Source organism: Pan paniscus, chromosome 13 (genome assembly GCF_029289425.2).
Source record: "Pan paniscus chromosome 13, NHGRI_mPanPan1-v2.0_pri, whole genome shotgun sequence".
Classification (NCBI taxonomy): Eukaryota; Metazoa; Chordata; class Mammalia; order Primates; family Hominidae; genus Pan; species Pan paniscus.
The window spans coordinates 62,820,210-62,844,558 of record NC_073262.2 but is presented as its reverse complement, the minus strand read 5'-3'; the positions used below and the strand labels follow the sequence as shown (position 1 = coordinate 62,844,558).

At 40.1% G+C, this 24,349-nt stretch overlaps 1 protein-coding gene across 3 annotated transcripts in view; it reads left to right on the top strand.

Moving 5' to 3' along the window:
* ITGB6 (integrin subunit beta 6) overlaps positions 1 to 24,349 on the top strand; it is a 170,284-nt gene that overhangs the window by 117,326 nt on the left and 28,609 nt on the right. For all 3 annotated transcript variants that reach the window (XM_063595401.1, XM_063595402.1, XM_055108669.3), the window contains 3 exons: positions 9,778 to 9,867; positions 13,642 to 13,776; positions 13,990 to 14,407. In XM_063595401.1, coding sequence (XP_063451471.1) covers positions 9,778 to 9,867; positions 13,642 to 13,776; positions 13,990 to 14,407 — 643 coding nt within the window. The remainder of the gene's footprint in view (positions 1 to 9,777; positions 9,868 to 13,641; positions 13,777 to 13,989; positions 14,408 to 24,349) is intronic.

The window sequence follows — 24,349 nt, the reverse complement described above, 5'->3', positions numbered from 1 at the left end:
AATTATGTGTCTTGGGGTTTCCCTTCTCGAGGAGTATCTTTGTAGTGTTCTCTGTATTTCCCGAATTTGAATGTTGGCCTACCTTGCTATGTTGGGGAAGTTCTCCTGGATAATATCCTGCAGAGTGTTTTCCAACTTGGTTCCGTTCTCCCCATCACTTTCAGGTACACCAATCAGACATAGATTTGGTCTTTTCACATACTTCCCTATTTCTTGGAGGCTTTGTTGGTTTCTTTTTACTCTAACCTTGTTTTCTCACTTTATTTTATTAATTTGATCTTCAATCACTGATACCCTTTCTTCCACTTGATTGAACTGGCTATTGAAGCTTGTGCATGCATCAGGAAGTTCTTGTGCCATGGTTTTCAGCTCCATCAGGTCATTTAAGGCCTTCTCTACACTGTTTATTCTGGTTAGCCATTTGTCCAATCTTTTTTCAAGGTTTTTAGCTTCCTTGCAAGGGGTTCAAACATCCTCATTTAACTTGGAGAAGTCTGTTATTACCGACCTTCTGAAGCCTACTTCTGTCAACTTGTCAAAGTCATTCTCCGTCCAGCTTTGTTCCATTGCTGGTGAGGAGCTGCAATTCTTTGGAGGAGAAGAGGCACTCTGATTTTTAGAATTTTCAGCTTTTATGCTCTGGTTTCTCCCCATCTTTGTGATTTAATCTACCTTTGGTCTTTGATATTGGTGTTCTACAGATGGGGTTTTGGTGTAGATGTCCTTTTTGTTATGTTGATGCTATTCCTTTCTGTTTGTTAGTTTTCCTTCTAACAGTCATGTCCCTCAGCTGCAGGTGTGTTGGAGTTTGCTGGAGTTCCACTCCAGACCCTGTTTGTCTGGGTATCACCAGCAGAGGCTGCAGAACAGCAAATATTGCAGAACAGCAAATATTGCTGTCTCATCCTTCTTCTGGAAGCTCTGTCCCAGAGGGGCAGCCACGTATATGAGGTGTCTGTCGGCCCCTACTGGGAGGTGTCTCCCAGTTAGGCTACATGGGGATCAGGGACCCACTTGAGGAGGCAGTCTGTCTGTTCTCAGAGCTCAAACGCAGTGCTGAGAGAACCACTGCTCTCTTCAGAGCTGTCAGACAGGGACGTTTAAGTCTGCAGAAGTTGTCTGCTGCCTTTTATTCAGCTATGCCCTGCCTACAGTGGTGGAGTCTAGAGGCAGCAGGCCCTGTTGAGCTGTGGTGGGCTCCACCCAATTTGAGCTTCCTGGCTGCTTTGTTTACCTACTAAAGCCTCAGCAATGGCAGATGCCCCTTCCCCAGCCAGGCTGCTGTCTCACAGATCGATCTCAGACTGCTGCACTAGCAGTGAGCAAGGCTCCATGGGCGTGGGAGCCACTTAGCCAGGTACGGGAGAGAATCACTTTGTCTGCCAGTTGCTAAGACCTTGGGAAAAGCACGGTATTTGTGTGTGAATGTCCCGTTTTTCCAGGTAGTCTGTCACGGCTTCCCTTGGCTAGGAAAGGGAAATCCCCCTGACCCTTTGCACTTCCCGGGTGAGTCAATGCCCCGCCCTGCTTCGGCTCACCCTCTGTCAGCTGCACCCTTTGTCCAGCCAGTCCCAATGAGATGAAGTAGGTACCTCAGTTGAAAATGCAGAAATCACTCGTCTTCTGCGTCGATCATGCTGGGAGCTGCAGATCGGAGCTGTTCCTATTCAGCCATCTTGGAAGTGTTCAACTCTTTTTGGTAAATTCCAAAGAGTTTGATCACTGGATCATATAGTAAGTGTTTGTTTTGTTTTGCAAGAAACTACCACACTGTCTTTTGTAGTGGCTGCATCATTTTGCATTCCCACCAGCAATGAATGAGAATTCCTATTGCTCCACATCCTAGTCAGCATTTGGTGTTGTTAGTGTTCTGGATTTGGGCCATTCTAATACATGCATAAAGGTATTTCATTGTTGTTTAATTTGCCTTTACCTGCTGACATTTAATGTGGAGCATCTTTTCATATGCCTATTTGCCATCTCTGTATCTTCTTTGGTAATATGTCTGTTAGGGTCTTTGGATCATTTTTTAATTGAAATGTTTGTTTTCTTGTTAAGAGTTCTTTGTATACTTTGGTAATAGTCTTGTAGTAGATGTGTATTTTGCAAATATTTTCTTCCAGTCCATGACTTGTTTTCTTGTTCTTTTGACATCATCTTTCACAGAGTAGAAGATTTTAATTTTAAGTCCAGCTTACCAATTTTTTCTTTCGTGGATTGTGCCTTTGGTGTTATATCTAAAAAGTCATCAACATACTCAAGATAATCTAGATTTTTCTACCATTATTTTTTTGGAGTTTTATGGTTTTGCATTTTACATTTAGGTCTGTGATCATTTTGAGCTAATGTTTGTGAAGGGTGTAATAATGTGTCTAGATTTTTTTTTTCATGTGAATGTCCAGTTGTTCAAGCACCGTTTGTTGAAAAGACTATCCTTGCTCCATTGTGTTGCCTTTGCTCCTTTGTCAAGGATCAATTGACTGTATTTATGTAGGTCTATTTCTGGGTTCTCTATTCTGTTACATTTGTCTGACTATTCTTTTGTCAATACCACACTCTTTGGATTGCTTCAGCTTTATAGTAAGTCTTGAAGTCAGATAGTGTCAATCCTCCAACTTTGTTCATCTTCAGTGTTGAGTTGGCTATTCTGGATCTTTTGCCTTTCCATAGAAACTTTAGAATCAGTTTGTTCATATCCACAAAATAATTTGATGGCATTTTGATTGGCATTGCATTAAATCTATAAATGAAATTATTAATTTTAAGTCTTATTTATTAATCTTTTCCTTTATGGGTAGTGCTTTTTCTATCCTACTTAAGATATTCTTGTTAACCATGAGGCTGTGAAGATAACTCCCCTGACTTCTACAGTAATAAAAGTCAAAATAGTTGTTGTGCTTTTGTGGGGAGGAGTAATGACTGGGAGGCAATACAAGGGAAGATACTAGGGAGCTGGTTATATTCTCTTTCTTTTCTTTCTTCTTTCTTTCTTTCATTTCTCTTTCTTTCTTACTTTCTTTCTCCTTCCTTCTCTCTTTCCTTTCCATTTCTTTCTTTTTTTTTTTTTTTTTTTCTGAGGCAAGGTCTCACTCTGTCACCCAGGCTGGAATGCAGTGTCTGCGGCCCCAACCTCCCAGACTCAAGCAATCCTCCCACCTCAGCCTTCCAGTAGCTGGGACTGCAGGTGCACACCAACATGCCAGGCTAATTTCTGTATTTTTTGTAAAGATGGGGTCTCACTATGTTACCTGGCTGGTCTCGAACCCCTGGACTTGAGTGATATACCCACCTCAGCCTCCCAAAGTGTTGGGATTACAGGCATGAGCCACTGAGCCTACCTTATACTCTATTTCTTGATTTTTCTGGGTGATGGTATTTGCTTGTTTACTCTTTAAATATTTCTTGAACGGTATATTTATTACTGGCACACTCTGTATGTTACACTGCCATTAAAGTTGATAAGAAAGAAAGAAAGAGAGAGAAACAGGGAGAGAGAGAGAGAATGCTAGCCGCTGGCTAAAGAGATACAAAGTAATGACAAAAAATACTTAGAAAGATTTGAAGAGAAATTTGTGAGCAGATTATATGACATCATATATTCTCAGTCTATGTAAGCCAATCTTTTAGTATTTACTAAAGATTTCAGTAGAATACATATAGTAAGTCTATTTCCAGATTAGAAACATTGATGTTGGTTAATAATATAATATTGAAAACAAACAGTGCTGTGAGCATAAAATAAAGTAACATTAGTGACACATTAGTGAGGCTTCATAAAGAGAGTTAAGCAAGCAGAGAGTCTAAAGAGAAGCCGCCGGCTGCTCTGAGCATTTGGTTTTACAAATTCTTTATTAAAATGTGATAGATTTGATCATTAAACATGGTATATGTGTATCAAAATATCACACTGTACCCCATAAATATGTGCAGTTTATTATGCATCCATTAAAATAATAATAAAAGCAAGAAAAAATTGCTGCTAGCTGATATGTGACCACTCGACTTGTGACTTCTCACCCTCAAATGAGGGGCACGCCTCACATGGTCTCTATCAAATGAGGGCTACTGAGCTCTGAGGTAGGAGGGGTCTCTGAGACTATAGTAGAAATGTCACAAGAGTGGGCTATAAGGGCCCAGTAGAGTTACTGTCCAAAGCAGAAACCAAATCAAGGTACCCAGCAAGGATACAGTTAATACGAAACACTGACCCAGCAGGCAGCCAGGTTCTGAAGAGCTAAGCACACAGGAGATAGAGTCGGAGCAGGAATGGGGGTAACATCAGGAGCTGCCCCTTCTGCAGGTCAGAAGGCCAGGATATCACCAAAGCCAGAGAGGCTCTGCAAGGTCCTCAACAGGAGTCTTTTTGAAGAGAAGGCCAACCAACAGCCTGTCCACAGTTAATCAGGCAGCAGGTGTGTGACCGCATGTTCCTCTGCCCTGAGCCAAGCAGGAGTGCACACCTGACAGCTGGTTCTGGCAGCCAGACACTGAGAGGCACCAAACTGGGAGTCCCTCTCTGAGAGGAGCCCAGGATGTGCAGGTGGGAATGCAGGTGTTTCCTCTGTGTCACATCTGCCTGCTAAATAGCTCTCTGTCGGTTTCTTATGCTTTCTCTTCCACAAAGAGGAGAATTCCAGGGAACAAATGCAGACTGTTGGATATATACGTAATCTTTTTGGAGATGGGGGCCGAGTGAAGAGATAAATAGGACTTGAAGAAGGAAGTTAAGAAAACTAAGGTAGTCAGAAAGAATGAATGAGAAAAGCAACCTCAGGAACTCCTGGGTGGTATGGTAGGGAGGACAGGGAAAATCCATAATTAGGATAATCTGCAGATAGATAATAGAGAATTCAAGCCCAAGCATAAGAGCTTGCATTTCTAATCAGCTCATGCAACATCATGTTTGCAGTGTTCACCATTTCTAATATCCAAGCACCATCTTTTAGAGTCGCAAATGCTATAATTCATCACACCAGGCATGCAAAATCATCCTTTTGCTAACATTAAACATGTTTAATTACAAGCATTTATAATAGTGCGTTAAGACTTTAATGAAAGGAAAGCATTTGACATATGATATTTACAGTAATCATAATACTACAATATTTAAAGTATAAATTTTGACAGTGTTAGAGCAGGAAGCCAAATTGTCCATATTTTTAGTTAATTATTTGAAATGCTTTTAGGGGAACTCAGCATCCAGAAATTAATTAATAGTTTTCCTCTGTGCAATTGTCACTGTTAACCACTGGTTACTGCTACTGGCTGCCAACGCTTTTATATCGTCACTCTAGTGGAAGTCAGTGATTAATGGTAACCACTTGTCCTAATAGCCAAATGCCAAATGTCATACCACATGCAGGATTATAATTAGGCTTTAGGAAGTGGATGGGTTTGGCTTTGTTAGCCAAGAATTAACCACAAATTTGGAGGCCACTTGAACTAGTGCTTGCAGAATATATCTGTGACACCTCAGTCCTGGGGTTCTCAGGATGTTTTTCAAGGATAGCAGTTTCATAAAAAGCTAAGAGCCTTGAAATCCTTTTCCTAAGAGACCTAAACTTTTCTTTGTCAAGCTCGAAAGGTTCCCTCTGCCGTCTCTTCTGAGATCAGTCAAATTTACACACATTCCAGCTTCACTTAAGTGGAATTCAAGTTCCTGTGTAGGTATTCGCTGTTAACCACATGTCACATGCTTCACAGCCCTTTGTGACATATGTTTATTTGAAAAGGTAAGTCCGTAAACCAGTGCCTTCCTTGTATTTTACAAGTTTCCCCTGACTCAGGGAAACAAAAGGGGGTCCTCCATCATCAGGCAGCAATGTGGGACACAAAGTAAGGTAAGGAATGTTACCTGGATTACTGCCCACAGCCCCCTCAATAATAAAACAGTGTCAAAGCAGAGCAGCATCTCACACTGTTAAGAGTTCAGATTTTACCAGGCTCAGTGGCTCACACCTGTAATCCCAACACTTTGGAAGGCTGAGGTGAGAGCATTGCTTGAGCCTAGGAGTTCGAGCTACAGTGAGCTATGATCAGGCCACTGCACTCCAGCCTGGGCAACAGAGTGAGACCTTGTCTCTAAAAATAAAAATTAACAACAACAACAAAAATAATTAGATTTCTACTGACTTCAAACTTCAACACAATCACGACCACTGAAATAGAGGAACATTAGAAATCCTCAAATCAAAACCAAAACCCATTTTTCCACACAGGTGTAGAAAGCTTGGGCTCTCGCTCTCACTCTCCCTCTCCCCCTCTCCCCCTCTCCCTCTCCGTCTCCTTCTCGGTCTCCCTCTCTTTCCACGGTCTCCCTCTGATGCCGAGCCGAAGCTGGACTATACTGCCGCCATCTCTGCTCACTGCAACCTCCCTGCCTGATTCTCCTGCCTCAGCCTGCCGAGTGCCTGCGATTGCAGGCACGCGCCACCACGCCTGACTGGTTTTCATATTTTTTTGGTGGAGACGGGGTTTCGCTGGGTTGGCCGGGCTGGTCTCCAGCTCCTAACCGCGAGTGATCCGCCAGCCTTGGCCTCCCGAGGTGCCGGGATTGCAGACGGAGTCTCGTTAACTCAGTGCTCAATGGTGCCCAGGCTGGAGTGCAGTGGCGTGATCTCGGCTCGCTACAACCTCCACCTCCCAGCCGCCTGCCTTGGCCCCCCAAAGTGCCGAGATTGCAGCCTCTGCCTGGCCGCCACCCCGTCTGGGAGGTGGGGAGCGTCTCTGCCTGGCCGCCCATCATCTGGGATGCGAGGAGCCCCTCTGCCCGGCTGCCCAGTCTGGAAAGTGAGGAGCATCTCTGCCCGGCCGCCATCCCACCTAGGAAGTGAGGAGCGCCTCTTCCCAGCCGCCATCCCACCTAGGAAGTGAGGAGGGTCTCTGCCCGGCCGCCCATCGTCTGAGATGTGGGGAGCGCCTCTGCCCCGCCACCCTGTCTGGGATGTGAGGAGCGCCTCGACCCGGCCGCGACCCCGTCTGGGAGGTGAGGAGCGTCTCTGCCCAGCCGCCCTGTCTGAGAAGTGAGGAGACCCTCCGCCTGACAACCGCCCAGTCTGAGAAGTGAGGAGCCCCTCCAACCGGCAGCCGCCCCATCTGAGAAGTGAGGAGCCCCTCCGCCCGGCTGCCACCCCGTCTGGGAAGTGAGGAGCGTCTCCGCCCGACAGCCACCCCGTCCGGGAGGGAGGTGGGGGTCAGCCCCCGCCAGGCCAGCCACCCCTTCCGGGAGGGAGGTGGGGGGTCAGCCCCCGCCAGGCCAGCCGCCCCTTCTGGGAGGGAGGTGGGGGGGTCAGCCCCCCGCCCGGCGAGCCGCCCCGTCCGGGAGGGAGGTGGGGGGGTCAGCCCCCTGCCCGGCCAGCTGCCCCGTCCGGGAGGTGAGGGGCGCCTCTGCCTGGCCACCCCTACTGGGAAGTGAGGAGCCCCTCTGCCCGGCCACCACCCGGTCTGGGAGGTGTACCCAACAGCTCATTGAGAATGGGTCATGATGACAATGGTGGTTTTGTGGAATAGAAAAGGGGGAAAGGTGGGGAAAAGATTGAGAAATCGGATGGTTGCTGTGTCTGTGTAGAAAGAAGTAGACATGGGAGACTTTTCATTTTGTTCTGTACTAAGAAAAATTCTTCTGCCTTGGGATCCTGTTGATCTATGACCTTACCCCCAACCCTGTGCTCTCTGAAACATGTGCTGTGTCCACCCAGGGTTAAATGGATTAAGGGCGGTGCAAGATGTGCTTTGTTAAACAGATGCTTGAAGGCAGCATGCTCGTTAAGAGTCATCATCACTCCCTAATCTCAAGTACCCAGGGACACAAACACTCTGCCTAGGAAAACCAGAGACCTTTGTTCACTTGTTTATCTGCTGACCTTCCCTCCACTATTGTCCTATGACCCTGCCAAATCCCCCTCTGCGAGAAACACCCAAGAATGATCAATTAAAAAAAAAAAAAAAGGAAAAAAAAAAAAGGAAAGAAAGCTTGGACTCACCCAGGGACCCACTTCTAGCAAGTGCCCAGGGCACCCTGCATGCATTCTGTGTTCTAACATTGCCCTGGCTTCATTTGTTCCTCTCCTTGGTTCTCTTTGTCCTAATTTATTTTCTTAGTATCACTATTATAATTAATGATAATTATCCATTCTAATATAGTTTTGTGCATTTTCTAAAACACTTAAATCTTCTTTAAATAAGATAGAATATCATTATGTTTGAACTATATGAGAAGCCTTAAATCCTTTATTCAAAGCTTACTTACTCTTTTCTGCATACAATTTTAATAAATTCAGTCATCTAATGTCATAGCACCCAGCAACTCAGAAGACCATAGCTGAAAGAAAGAATGGTTGTTGACATAGTACAGTATAGAAAACCTACTTAGTAGATGTTGAATGCAATAGTAAATAGATAAATGAGTAAATTAGTAGGTGAGTAATACCTTAGAGCTCACCAAGGAGAAGGTAGAAATCACTTAAAAACACATATAAGAAGCAACAATGTAACAGTCAGAGCACACTTGGTATGGGTGTGACCTCTCCGGAGATTTCAAAAGCCTTTGATGATTACAGAACCATAGTTTATTTAATTTATTATTATGATTTTTTTTGAGACAGGGTCTCACTTTGTCACCCAGGCTGGAGTGCAGTGGCAACCTATCAGCTCACTGCAGCCTCAACCACCTGGGCTTAAGCGATCCTCCTGCCTCAGCCTCCAAGTAGCTGGGACTACAGGCGTGCCACCACACCAAGCTAATTTTTGTATTTTTAGTAGAGACGGGGTTTCACCATGTTGGCCAGGCTGGTCTCGAACTCCTGAGCCCAAATGATCTGCCTGCCTTGACCTCTCAAAGTGCTGGGATTACAGACGTGAGCCAGCATTCCTGGCAAAACTGTAGTTAATATTGATAAGTATTTTGGGGAATCTTTGTTTAAGAAGACAGGTATGTCTATCACACAACTTGTAAAACTTTTCATTTGAAAACAACAAAATCTAAAACATAAAACTCCAGGGTGGGGAAATTTCCAGCAGTCTGGAAAATTCCCTTCTTTGCCGTGCCTCATTCCCTGGCCATGCCCGATGCCTGGAGTGATGATGAACTCATATTGCTAGTTCTCAGGTGGGAATGATGCCTCAGGAAAAAACACTGTGGGTAAAGAATGCTTTCTGCACTAGCTTCTGACTCACTCCACGGTGATATGGTGGGAGCAATTCCAACCAACCCCAGCACGGTGCTAGCATCCTGAAAGGGAGCTCATTACCAGGAGGAAGGGAGAGCTCAGTGCAAGCATCCAATAATTCACTCTCTTTCTCCACCAAGCGGTTACTCCTTAAGGCCTCTAAACTGAATGACTTACAGAGCGACCTGATTCCCCTCATTGCCCATGTGCACCAAACCTTGGTTTCTGCAACGTTACAAAAAGAGAAGTTCCTGGGTGTGTGCTGAGAACATTTTGGACAAAGGATGCTTCACGAATGGAAGATGTTATATAAGTGCTACTATTATTTGAGACTTGACTCCTCTGGAGATAAAAATCACAGCCTTAGACCATGGCAACCACAGACCCTAGATTTCCCCAGTGCTGACTCTGTCCAGTCCATTTTCCACTTGAGCACAGGAAGCAGCACAAAGTAAAGGCTACAGTTTCAGGAGAAAAGCAGGTTTGTTATCACGAACCTGTTTTCCCTGGCCAGTTAAATAGAGGCAATCATAGCCAGCAGGCTCAAACCCACACTTTTCTCAATTACCATGAGGAAACAAAGATTGACTTACTCTTTTTCTGTTTACAGAATTACGCAAAACTTATTCCTGGAGCTACAGTAGGGCTACTTCAGAAGGACTCCGGAAACATTCTCCAGCTGATCATCTCAGCTTATGAAGTAGGATATTTTACAGCTGGCTTCTTTTTTGCATTTCTTTGGTATTCAAAAACTAAGATGTGATTTAGGCAGTTAAATGTTAGTTACTTGTTGGTAGAGAGAGTGCTTATCCAAAAAAAGCCTCTGCATGAATGCAGCCAAAATATAAATTTTGTTCATTTTGCTTGCTGATCTTCCTGGAAGGTGGAGCTGAAGATAGAAAAATCATAAAACTGATCATAAAGTTGAGGTTGTTTTTATAATAATAAGCAACAGTAACATTGTTGCCAGCAAAATTTTAAAGGCTCCACGAGTCATACAATTAAGCTCTCCTCCATCTGAAAAAAAATGAAGTTTAAATTACCAGTGAGTGACAGAGTTATGTAGAGAGCTAACTACAGGCTTGACGATACTAGGTCATAACTCAAGCAAAAATACAAGTGTTGGCTATCCACCAAAACACCAGTACACAAGGAATGCCACTTTTTAATTTCTATACTTTGGAGAACTAGGGACATTTTCCACTGGTTTATGAGTAGGTGTGTAAATTTTTGCTTTGACTTTGGGAATTAGTACCTCAGGACAGAATTCCTCCCTTAAAATTAGAATATATACGGTGTTGTTATGTTCTCATTCTTTGTCTCCATTTCATAACTCCATTAGTCAACAATGGATGGCCCATTGTCAATTATTTTTAATTTTGGTTCCTATATATCACCCCCCCTTTTTTTTTGCCTTTACTTACAAAGAAATACACATACAGAGAAAGAAAGAAGAGGCCCTAAATTAGGATAGGAATGAAAAAAAGTAAATTTTTTAGTAAGGAGTAAAGCTCTACTATTTACTGTAAACAGCAACTATGTAAGAACAAGTGAATAACAATTCTCCTGATTTTTGATGTTTTAAAATTACAAAAAAAAAGGCCCATCTGTAATATACGCCAACAGTTAGCATGTACTGAACCAGCATTCCTTAACTAAAATGATGTATCAGAATCAACACGGAAAGTTTTTAAAAATAGGCCTATCCTCTCACAGACGTCTTTGAAGGACTTCAGGGGAAATGAGAGCTACATATTTTGGAAAGAAAAAAAAATTCCCCAATAATTTTGACGTTGCCCCACCAATTTTGAAACTCCCCTGAAGGAAGAAAAGCAAGATATTCCTTCTCAAGTACTTCATTTCTTCAGAAAATAAAATACAGATGTGTCCATTAAAATTATAAGATGATGGTTTTGTTTTGTTTTGTTTGTTTTACTGATAGCCTCAGAAATTTCAGTTTTCTTAGATCACATCAAATTCATCACCACATTAGCTCATGCTTGAAATTCTTCCAGTCAGGAATGCTCATCAACAAAACGCTATAAAAACCTTCCTCCCTCTCATGCAGTAATTAAAGTTTTAATGTGTAGAATCAAATAAAATCACACAGCAATCCTTCACTGTATCAGAATGCACGCCATTTTTTCGAATCCAATACTCTCAACAGTGTTGGCCACTAACATCATTGGAGAAACTAAGCAGATTAGAAAACACTTAATTGTCAAAAATATTTCCCCCTCCAGTAAGAGCAGCCCCCATGCCTCTGCTTGCTCTGCCAGAGGTTATGGCTCACTTTAAGATCCCAAATACTTCACGCAACTTACAGGGTAGTTGAAATCAAGGCATTAAACATTTGAATTAAATCTTCTGTCCTTGTTTTACTATCTCAGAAATACTAAGAAGTGTCTATTATTCTTAAATGAAACAATCTTGCACTGGAGTTATTATTGGAACTTTATGATTCACAGGGCAAAGTCTGTAATAGATCCTGGCACTAGTTCAAATTATTTTTCTACTGTTATTTTTAAATGTATGCTAAAAAGAATTTAAAATATGGGGACACATAGACTGAATTTCTTTCTAGTCTATAAAAAGAGAGAGAAGGAAAGAGAATATATTGAGAGAAAACATAAAATGCTTCTGACTGACCTCTAGTAGGGCAGAGGTAGACAATTTGTGTTTATAACTTTGTGGCTACAAACTTCAGCTCGGTGTTTTACAGTGCCGTATTGATATTTTTAAAAAACCTTAAATACCGATGTGTACTTATCTGATCATCATTCACTAATTTTCTTTCTTCCCTGATCGTATAATAAAAGCTACCGAAATATCAGCAATCCCAAGGATAAGTTCCTCTGCTTGTGTTTAAATTCCAGGAGGGAATTGACTTGGTTTCTTTTGTTTTTCCTGGTTCATAAGAGATGCTCAAAAAATGAATGAATGAAACTATGAAAAATACAAATAAGCGTTTATGTCCTTTCCTTGGGAAATTCACACTAAAATATTCCTGGTCAAATTTGCAATATGCTGTTAAATTATAGCAATGCTGAAATTTCCTTTATTTAGGTCAGATCATGTCATCCACTAGTCCTCATAATTGCTATCGCAGTCTTCTAGCTCATATCCCTTAATTTTTATTCAGCTCCTGACTCTATCTCCAACATTGCTTCCATTTTAATCTTATTATTTCAGTATAAACAGATTTTGGAGGAAGGCAGGGTCATTTTACTATACATTTGGCAAACTTACACATAAAGTATCAAAGCATCTCATTTCTCCATAAATATATACACCTACTATATACCCAAACAAATTAAAAATAAAACAAATTTTTTAAAAATTACACTTAAGGGAAATTTGAAGCCGAATATGCTTTTTAAATGCCAACAAGAAAATGGATATGTGGACTTAAAACTTTTGGATTAACTGAAGTGTAAATTAATTCATAATATTTTTAAATTGGTTTTATTCTGTTTTTCTATTTTTCATAATTTGGTTTGGTTCACCTACAATACAGACTTTCATTTTATAAGTGAACAAGGAATAGAGAAAGTAAAATGATAAACTTCTTGAGGAAAGAAAGCATTCTTATAGTATTCCCCAGACCTAACTCTACACTAAATACATTCCAATATTGATTTTAAGGCACACTTTCCCACCACATTTTAACATCTCTAAAATTGAGCTCCATCTTACAATTGATGGTGAGTTACAATCACCATTGTGGTGCCAGGCAGCAGTCATGATGTAGTTTTCATGGACTATTGTGATTGTACTTACTTCAATTCATTAGAAGCATTGTTGCTACATAAATATTAAGTTTAATTGCTGTTTTAAAATATATTTTAAAATGTGTACTATGATTTGATATTGAGATGAAAAGTTTATTATGTATGCAGAAATGTACCAAAACAGAGCAGCAGGGTGTAAATTTGTTATCAATGAAGCAAATATTCATTGGTGGAGGAATGACTTCAATTCTGGATTCTTTGCAAAGCAACAAACAGCTGGTTTATGGGAGCTAAGAAATCATGATACACATAAAGGAAGCTGTTGTTTAATTTTGTTACTGAGATATAAGCAAAAGAATTGCCTTTTATATGCCAATCTATGCAACTCAGGGCAGGAGAATTTGCCAAATCCTTCAGAATGGATAAAATGATTTTCAAAGCAATGATAGATGGATAGGACTGATTCATATGGTGTGCAGAACCATCTTGAGGTATTTTGTCATAGTTTAATTGTCGTAAGATAATGGTGTATCTTATAATGTTGGCACCTTAGATTTGATAATATATAAAATGTATATATGATTGCTCACTTTCTTGCTTTTGATTGATGATATACTGAATTTCTTTAGACACCCAATTTAGTTTTATTTATTTGTAGTTCAATGAACATGATTCACGGTTTCTTCTTCTGGCTATATTTTTGGGGTTGTGACTTCACTGAACTCTTTATGTTGCAACTAAAGGAACTGCGGTCTGAGGTGGAACTGGAAGTATTAGGAGACACTGAAGGACTCAACTTGTCATTTACAGCCATCTGTAACAACGGTACCCTCTTCCAACACCAAAAGAAATGCTCTCACATGAAAGTGGGAGACACAGTAAGTAGCTGGCCAGTAGATAGTCTGAATAAATACCTGGATGGGTCAGAAGTTAGCTGAGCTCACTGAAGCTGGATTTCTTTCAAGAATTTTAAAAGCAATTTTCAAAGATTTTCTAGTAAATGCTTTTGGCAAAGCTGATTTCCGTGAAGCCTTGTTTCACCTCGTGCATTTTGGTGGATGGAGGGAGATAATTAGTATTTTCTTTTCCAGGCTTCCTTCAACGTGACTGTGAATATCCCAAACTGCGAGAGAAGAAGCAGGCACATTATCATAAAGCCTGTGGGGCTGGGGGACACCCTGGAATTACTTGTCAGCCCAGAATGCAACTGTGACTGTCAGAAAGAAGTGGAAGTGAACAGCTCCAAATGTCACCACGGGAATGGCTCTTTCCAGTGTGGGGTGTGTGCCTGCCACCCTGGCCACATGGGGCCTCGCTGTGAGTGTGGCGAGGACATGCTGAGCACAGATTCCTGCAAGGAGGCCCCAGATCATCCCTCCTGCAGCGGAAGGGGTGACTGCTACTGTGGGCAGTGTATCTGTCACTTGTCTCCCTATGGAAACATTTATGGGCCTTATTGCCAGTGCGACAATTTCTCCTGCGTGAGACACAAAGGGCTGCTCTGCGGAGGTAGGCTATGTTGAAATCCATCTTACCCTGTGGCTGCTCAAGTATCAGCAAGGGGCTTGGCATCCTCTGCACCTTCCAGCTTCCTGGGCACAGTAGGTGCTCAATAAATATTTGCTGATCAGCCTTAGACCTAGGGTAACTGAATTTTCTCTTGTAGGTTTTCTGGCTCTAACATTCACTTGGGGTGAAATTTCTGCCAACTGAACTTATGTCTATTATTGTTTGCCTAAGCGTAGATGAAAGATATAAGTGCCTTCTCTCTGGTTGACACCCGGACTCTACAAAAGTGCCTGTTATATGAACTCCATTACCTTCCAGGTTTTTCTGGACCAAGCAGCTGTGTCTGACTGACCTTTTCTTTTTTTTTTCTTTTTTTTTTTAATTATACTTTAAGTTTTAGGGTACATGTGCACAACCTGCAGGTTTGTTACTTATATATACATGTGCCATGTTGGTGTGCTGCACCCATTAACTCATCATTTAACATTAGGTATATCTCCTAATGCTATCCCTCCCCCTTCCCCCCACTCCACAACAGGCCCCAGTGTGTGATGTTCCCCTTCCTGTGTCCATGTGTTCTCATTGTTCAATTCCAACCTATGAGTGAGAACATGTGGTGTTTGGTTTTTTGTCCTTGTGATAGTTTGCTGAGAATGATGGTTTCCAGCTTCATCCATGTCCCTACAAATGACATGAACTCATCCTTTCTTATGGCTGCATAGTATTCCATGGTGTATATGTGCCACATTTTCTTAATCCAGTCTATCATTGTTGGACATTTGGGTTGGTTCCAAGTCTTTGCTATTGTGAATAGTGCCACAATAATCATACGTGTGCATGTGTCTTTATAGCAGCATGGTTTCTAATCCTTTGGGTATATACCCAGTAATGGGATGGCTGGGTCAAATGGTATTTCTAGTTCTAGATCCCTGAGGAATCGCCACACTGACTTCCACAAGGGTTGAACTAGTTTACAGTCCCACCAACAGTGTAAAAGTGTTCCTGTTTCTCCACATCCTCTCTAGCACCTGTTGTTTCCTGACATTTTAATGATCGCCATTCTAACTGGTGTGAGATGGTATCTCATTGTGGTTTTGATTTGCATTTCTCTGATGGCCAGTGATGATGAGCATTTTTTCATGTGTCTGTTGGCTGCATAAATGTCTTCTTTTGAGAAGTGTCTGTTCATATCCTTTGTCCACTTGTTGATGGGGTTGTTTTTTTCTTGTAAATTTGTTTGAGTTCTTTGTAGATTCTGGATGTTAGCCCTTTGTCAGATGAGTAGATTGCAAAAATTTTCTCCCATTCTGTAGGTTGCCTGTTCACTCTGATGGTAGTTTCTTTTACTGTGCAGAAGCGCTTTAGTTTAATTAGATCCCATTCGTCAGTTTTGGCTTTTGTTGCCATTGCTTTTGGTGTTTTAGACATGAAGTCCTTGCTCATGCCTATGTCCCGAATGGCATTGCCTAGGTTTTCTTCTAGAGTTTTTATGGTTTTAGGTCTAACATTTAAATCTTTAATCCATCTTGAATTAATTTTAGTATAAGGTGTAAGGAAGGGATCCAGTTTCAGCTTTCTACATATGGCTAGCCAGTTTTCCCAGCACCATTTATTAAATAGGGAATCCTTTCCCCATTGCTTGTTTTTCTCAGGTTTGTCAAAGATCAGATAGTTGTAGATATGTGGCATTATTTCTGAGGGCTCTGTTCTATTCCATTGGTCTATATCTCTGTTTTGGTACCAGTACCATGCTGTTTTGGTTACTGTAGCCTTGTAGTATAGTTCGAAGTCAGGTAGTGTGATGCCTCCAGCTTTGTTCTTTTGGCTTAGGATCGACTTGGCAATGCGGGCTCTTTTTTGGTTCCATATGAACTATAAAGTAGTTTTTTCCAATTCTGTGAAGAAAGTCATTGGTAGCTTGATGGGGATGGCATTGAATCTATAAATTACCTTGGGCAGTATGGCCATTTTCATGATATTGATTCTTCCTACCCATGATCATGGAATGTTCTTCCATTTGTTTGTATCCTCTTTTATTTCATTGAGCAGTGGTTTGTAGTTCTCCTTGAAGAGGTCCTTCACATCCCTTGTAAGTTGGATTCCTAGGCATTTTATTCTCTTTGAAGCAATTGTGAATGGGAGTTCACTCGTGATTTGGCTCTGTTTGTCTGTTATTAGTGTATAAGAATGCTTGTGATTTTTGTACATTGATTTTGTATCCTGACACTTTGCTGAAGTTGCTTATCAGCTTAAGGAGATTTTGGGCTGAGATGATGGGGTTTTCTAGATATACAATCATGTCATCTGCAAACAGGGACAATTTGACTTCCTCTTTTCCTAATTGAATACCCTTTATTTCTTTCTCCTGCCTGATTGCCCTGGCCAGAACTTCCAACACTATGTTGAACAGAAGTGGTGAGAGAGGGCATCCCTGTCTTGTGCCAGTTTTCAAAGGGAATGCTTCCAGTTTTTGCCCATTCAGTATGATATTGGCTGTGGGTTTGTCATAAATAGCTCTTATTATTTTGAGATACGTCCCATCAATACCTAATTTATTGAGAGTTTTTAGCACGAAGAGCTGTTGAATTTTGTCAAAGGCCTTTTCTGCATCTATTGAGATAATGATGTGGTTTTTGCCATTGGTTCTGTTTATATGCTAGATTACGTTTATTGATTTGTGTATGTTGAATCAGACTTGCATCCCAGGGATGAAGCCGACTTGATCATGGTGGATAAGCTTTTTGATGTGCAGCTGGATTTGGTTTGCCAGTATTTTATTGAGGATTTTTGCATCGATGTTCATCAGGGATATTGGTCTAAAATTCTCTTTTTTGGTTGTGTCTCTGCCAGGCTTTGGTATCAGGATGATGCTGGCCTCATAAAATGACTTAGGGAGGATTCCCTCTTTTTCTATTGATTGGAATAGTTTCAGAAGGAATGGTACCAGCTCCTCCTTGTACCTCTGGTAGAATTCGGCTGTGAATCCATCTGGTCCTGGACTGTTTTTGGTTGGTAAGCTATTAATTATTGCCTCAATTTCAGAGCCTGTTATTGGTCTATTCAGAGATTCAACTTCTTCCTGGTTTAGTCTTGGGAGAGTGTATGTGTAGAGGAATTTATCCATTTCTTCCAGATTTTCTAGTTTATTTGCATAGAGGTGTTTATAGTATTCTCTGATGGTAGTTTTTATTTCTGTGGGATCAGTGGTGATATCCCCTTTATCATTTTTTATTGCGTCTATTTGATTCTTCTCTCTTTTCTTCTTTATTAGTCTTGCTAATGGTCTATCAATTTTGTTGATATTTTCAAAAAACCAGCTCCTGGATTCATTGATTTTTTGAAGGGTTTTATGTGTCTCTGTTTCCTTCAGTTCTGCTCTGATCTTAGTTACTTCTTGCCTTCTGCTAGTTTTGAGTGTGTTTGCTCATGCTTCTCTAGTTCTTTTAATTGTGATGTTAGGGTGTCAATTTTAGATCTTTCCTGCTTTCTCTTGTGGGCATTTAGTGTGATAAATTTCCCTCTACACACTGCTTTGAATGCGTCCCAGAGATTCTGGTATGTTGTGTCTTTGTTCTCGTTGGTTTCAAAGAACACCTTTATGTCTGCCTTCATTTTGTTATGTACCCAGCAGTCATTCAGGAGCAGGTTGTTCAGGTTCCATGTAGTTGAGCAGTTTCGAGTGAGTTTCCTAATCCTGAGTTCTAGTTTGATTGCATTGTGGTCTGAGATACAGTTTGTTATAATTTCTGTTCTTTTACATTTGCTGAGGAGTGCTTTACTTCCCACTATGCGGTCAATTTTGGAATAGGTGTGGTGTGGTGCTGAAAAGAATGTATATTCTGTTGATTTGGGGTGGAGAGTTCTGTAGATGTCCATTTGGTCTGCTTCGTGCAGAGCTGAGTTCAATTCCTGGATATCCTTGTTAACTTTCTGTCTCATTGATCTGTCTAATGTTGACAGTGGGGTGTTAAAGTCTCCCAGTATTATTGTGTGGGAGTCTAAGTCTCTTTGTAGGTCTCTAAGGACTTTCTTTATGAATCTGGGTGCTCCTGTATTGTGTGCGTATAAATTTAGGATAGTTAGCTCTTCTTGTTGAATTGATCCCTTTACCATTATGTAATGGCCTTTTCTCTTTTGATCTTTGTTGGTTTAAAGTCTGTTTTATCAGAGACTAGGATTGCAACCCCTGCCTTTTTTTGTTTTCCATTTGCTTTGTAGATCTTCCTCCATCCCTTTATTTTGAGCCTATGTGTGTCTTTGCAGTGAGATGGGTTTCCTGAATACAGCACACTGACGGGTCTTGACTCTTTATCCAATTTGCCACTGACTGACCTTTTAAATGTATATGACTTTGGAAAAGTAAAAACTAGGTAGACTGCTAAATGAGCATGCTACCAAGGATAAGGAGCACAAAAATATATTAAATGGGCTTTCAGGGCCTTCACTTATTCCACAAATATTTATTAAACACCTACTATATGACACATACTAGGTTAGGCACTGAGCATAAGAAAGATGAGTAAGTGCATGTGTGAAAAAGCCTACAGGAAGGACAAAGACGGAAAATTACTCGGAATATCTTGAGAAATTTGAGAAAAATTTAAAGTAGAAATATGTATGTTTTAATATCCTACATAGACGTAAAATCGCTATAGTTTAACGATATATTGTATATGACTATTGTAAAATCATTCTTTTATATATATATGCACACATATATATAAGTGTAATCTATTCAGAAAAGAATTATAAATATGTTCATATACTCTTAAACAGTATACATTTGTCTTATAGATTGAAATATTAACTGAATGCTGAATTTAAGCTTCAGTATCTCTGTTCTTCACACTATTTAAGCAGACAGCTATTCAAATCAGAAAGCCATTATCTTTATAGAAAACTAAGCAAGTTATGTTTTTAAAAGACAGTGTTAGGAACATATAAAAAAGACTAATTTTGGGGGAAATAAAAGACCTGAAAGAAAGAAGCATCAAAGAAATCCAAGCTTTCTGAAAACCATTTGATACCCTTAGAAGTGTACCTACCTTTCATTTCTTTGCTGCTGCTGTTGCAGCCAATAAGTTCTTCTGAGAATATATGCCTTTTTTCCCTCCAGAGAGTGAAAAATTTATGGTCTGTTCTGATCGAGTCACATTTCTCTCCCTTTTCATTTAAAGGTTTATTTCCTGGTTTAATAGGTGTGTTTCCAAACCCACATCAGTCCTCTTTTCACATGATGCAGATGGGGCACAATCTGAAGGTGACAAGAAGCCAGCCAAAGGCCGTCACCACATCACAGAGAGGATATATTGGGCAGAATCCCATATTGCATGTCTAATAGGAATCTTGTAATAAAATACATGTTCAAAACACTTGAGATTACCTTTCAAAAAGCCCTAAGTGTAATCTAACAAAATATAATAGAGATACTAACACGACCTATATTTCACCCTTTAAATCTTGGATCAAAGAGATCTAAGGCAGTATAAAATGCTGAATTCTGTTTAGCAACAGAGCTTTGCTTGATGGTCTTTCACTTTATTTTTTACCATGCATGAGGAACAGAAATAAACTAAAAAAGACTTGATCTGTGGATTGTAGCTAGGAAGTTCTGACAACAGTGCGTCTCTTTTGAATCAGGTACAGTGATTGCTACAGAAATTCTATTTAGAAAATACGATTTATTTAGCTAGACTCAGAAAACTTCACCAATGCCGATTTCCTTCAACCATTACTGTTTCTCAAAAGCTATTTTGGTTTTTAGTAACATCACAAAGGATGTTGCTCTATAATTAGTAACTTTTCTTTCAAATGGTATAATGAAAGTAAATGCAATTATAACAAATGGTTAACAAATGGTCATGGAGTACCTACTATGTGCCTGGCATTGTGCTTAGTGCAGGGACAAAAATTGTGCCTGGCATTAGAATAGACACTCTGCTGCTGCTGTTGTTTTATTTGCAACAGAGGATCAAACATGCTACAGCTCACAACTTGTGTGGATCTCCAGTTTGTAACTAATATACTCAGCAATGTGCCACTTTTCTGAAGAGCTATTATCGCAATGTTCTTTTTCATACAGCTTCTTTCATCCATCTGTAAGCACTCAAAGATACAGAGCTCCATTGATTTTTTCCTTGCCCAAATTCCATTAGTCTCCTATATTTTGATTCTAAGAGATGGAAACTAACAGGCAAATGATATTAGAGAAACACTTCCTGCCATTATGCACTTACAGTTATTGTCAATGGCATTCCAGAAAGATCTATCCCTCTGAAATAGCATGGTAGTTTTTTCTTGATCTTTGGTTATCATCTTGTCCCTCCATGAAACCAATATGAAAGTTTTGTTGTTGTTGTTGTTGTTGTTGTATGAACCAGTACTCTAGATAACTGGTTGTTTGAGGATATCAATTAGCAACTTTGGAAACCAGGTCAGTGGCTCTGGAAGGCCAGGAGAGAGGAGGGCTTCTAAATTCTGAGAGGAGCTCCGTGTTTTTGCCATGATGGTCCTTTTCTACTGCTCCAGGAAGGATTTTCTAAATTTCTGCCAAGTACTTCCTACGTGCAATAATATACTTGAGCATTCTCAAAGCATTTGGAAATGCATCTTTCATTTAATAATATTTGTAAATCATATTAATTTTCCAGAATCAACTGTAATATGGGATTTCTTTCTATCATAAGTTTCCCCTTTTGTTGAGGAAGAAACAAAAAGATATTGTAGTTTAGAAGATCATTTACATGTAAAAATGAAATTAATGGCTTTGGCCCAAATCATTTAATTATTCTTTGCTTTGAATTAATTATGTCAACTATAAATTGTATAGGTTATGAAACACAGTTGAAATATATCTTAATATCATGAATCCAGGTAAATTTCAACTCATCTTTCATTAGACAAATAATGCACACAAACACACACTTTAAGATGGTGTGAAACTCATATAAATTTAGTGTGTTGCTCGACTTACAGTGATGTTATGTCTGGATAAACCCATTATTTTACATTTTACAATGAGTTTATCCAGACATAATCCTATCATAAGTTCAGAAGCATCTATACATACGTGTGTGTATGTGTATATATAGAGTATATAGAGAATATATATATAGAGAGAATATATATGTATATACATATAATCATCCACCACATAATGACGATTTTGTCAACAACACAGTACATATACAACAGTTGTCCCATAATTTTATAATACTGTATTTTTACTGTACCTTTTCTATGTCTAGATACACAAATGCTCACCGTGGTGTTACAATTGCCTCCAGTACCCAGCACAGTAACATATTGTATAGGTTTGTAGCCTAGGAGCAATAGGCTATACCATATAACCTAGGTGTGCAGTAGGTTTACCATCGAAGTTTGTGTACGTATACTCTATGGTGTTTACACAATGATGAAATCACCTAATGATGCATTTCTCGGTACATATTCCCATTGTTAAAAGACACATGACTGTGTGTGTGTGTATACACACATATACATATATATATACACACACACATATATATACATATATGCACACACATACCTACAGAAATCAGGATCCAATTTCAAAATCTTTGTGTCTATCATCTTTGTTTGGTGATTTTTGACCAAAGAATTAAGCCCAGGACTCTCCTACTCCAATTTCCTTAGAGCCCAGTCATCAAGATAGAAAAGTAAGCCACTTACTAGACCAAAGTTTACAAGAGAAAGTCCAGAATTCTTCCTTCTACAGTGAACTTGGCAGTGTTTCCTACAAGTAGAATCCTGTTTCACTTGTGATTTTTTTCTACATCTACTTTGTTTTCAGTAAAAGTATAGGAATTTTAATACTGATAGATAATTTTGTTTACAAATTCTTCCTACTGGATAGTTTTCAGAAATAATGGCAGTAACTAACACTTGTATAGTGCTTATTTATGGGCCAGGTACCGTTCTAAACACTGTTATATACTGTCTTAGGTAATCCTAAATTTTGCTGGAAGAGCAAAACTTGGGAGGCAAAATGCCTAATGCACATTTCTTTTTTTTTTTTTTTTTTTGAAGAAAAGTATCAGTTACGAGAGTTTGCAAATAAATGTTATTTGTTTGAAACATCCAACACCTATGTTAGTGTCTTGCGCATGGCAGGCACCCAGAATAATATTATGGAAATGACACAGAAGCCCATTATTTTAAACACTTTTAAAATCATTTTTGAAGTATTTCATACATCATTAAGTGGCCATATCAAAAGGGGCTCTTTAGGATTAGATGGGCTACTTGTCTACAGCAAAAGTGTCCAGGTGCCTCCCTCTTTAACAGTGTCTGCCCCAGGCCTCTGCAATATCACTTCTGTTCCCTTCCTACCTCTCAGTCTCTTCTGTAAGGATCCTTTTTTCTGATCACATTTTAAGTCCTGAAGCTCTCCAGAGTTTTTCTCACTCTACCTGCTTGCCCTAGATGACCTGATCCATGACAGCTTCAAGTACCACCTTTCCCTAATGGATCCCAAACCCCAAACTTCAGGCCCATATATATATTCAGCCTCCTACTAGGATGTCCCACAGGCCCCTTGAGCTCCTCAGGGCCAAAAGTGAACTCATCATCTTCCCTACCCAAAGCTGCTTCTCCTCCTCTGTTTCAATAATCAGGTTCTACTCTGTGCCAGGCATTGGTGACACGGCAGTGACCATGAGCTAGCTTCCATTCCAGTTCAGTGAAAAGCCACATCATCCATCTGGCTGCTCAGTCTAGTCACCTGGGGGAGAATTCCATCCCTTTGTCTCTTCCCTCAACCCTCCGCCTGGCACCAATCGCACCCACACCCTGAGCATTCCATGCCCAAATATATATTCTTTCCTCGCTGCTCCCATGGGCACCGCCTTGGTTCATGGTCTCATATCTTCTTGCCTCTACTCCTGATTTTTCTGTCTGTAGCTTGACCCTGTCTACTGATGCTAAAAAATGTCTAGACAAAACTTTCAGGATAGAAGCTCTTCCTTCAGCCAATAAGGCTTTTCGTGGTCTGATTTCTGACTTTTTGTTATCCTTTCCATTTCCCCACCTGCCACACTCCATATGCAACTTTGGCTGTATCCATAGGAAAGTTCTATGGGTATTAAGCAGGTCACATGATTCCACATGTATTCCTGAAATGCATACAACCTTTTTTTTTTTTTGTATTGTCTACCCGTATCTTTCAAATTTAGCTCAAGCATTAATTCCTTTGGAAACCCTCAAATCTCCAGTTTAATTTGGAAACTATTCCCCTATGTATATTTATTAGTAGTAGTATTCATTAGCCTGCCTCCTATACTAAATTATAAGTTCAATGACCTTGTCTTATTTAATTTTATATCCTCATACCTAATACAATATTTGGCACATAGTATATGCTCAATTAAAGTGTGTTATGTAGGGAATTTTTTGAGCACTCAGTGTATGCTTATGGGACATCTAACTGGTGAATGTAAAATTAGGAGATATATACATTATGTCATCCAGTCACAAGCATTGGAAGTAGACTTTATTCCCTCTGTTTTATAGATGAGGCTCTCATGATCACACAGCTTGAGTGATATAGAGGGGTGGGCTTTAATCCAGGTCTGTCTTGCATCATTATCATATGGCATCTTAACTAAAAGCAAAATATAAAAATAACTAAATAAATAAATATGCACAGAGACACACATTCACATCAAATATCTTTTACGTGCTTTCTGGATTATCTCATTTGGTCTGATTACAAATTCTATTTCATATAATATGTGGATGAAAAGAGCCAAACTCTGTAAAATATTCGAAGAGATTTATTCTGAGCCAAATATGAGTGACCATGGCCCGTGACACAGCCCCAGGAGATCCTGAGAACCTGTGCCTAAGGCAGTCAGGGCACAGCTTGGTTTTATGCATTTTAGGGAGACATAAGACATCAATCAATACATGTAAGATGCACAT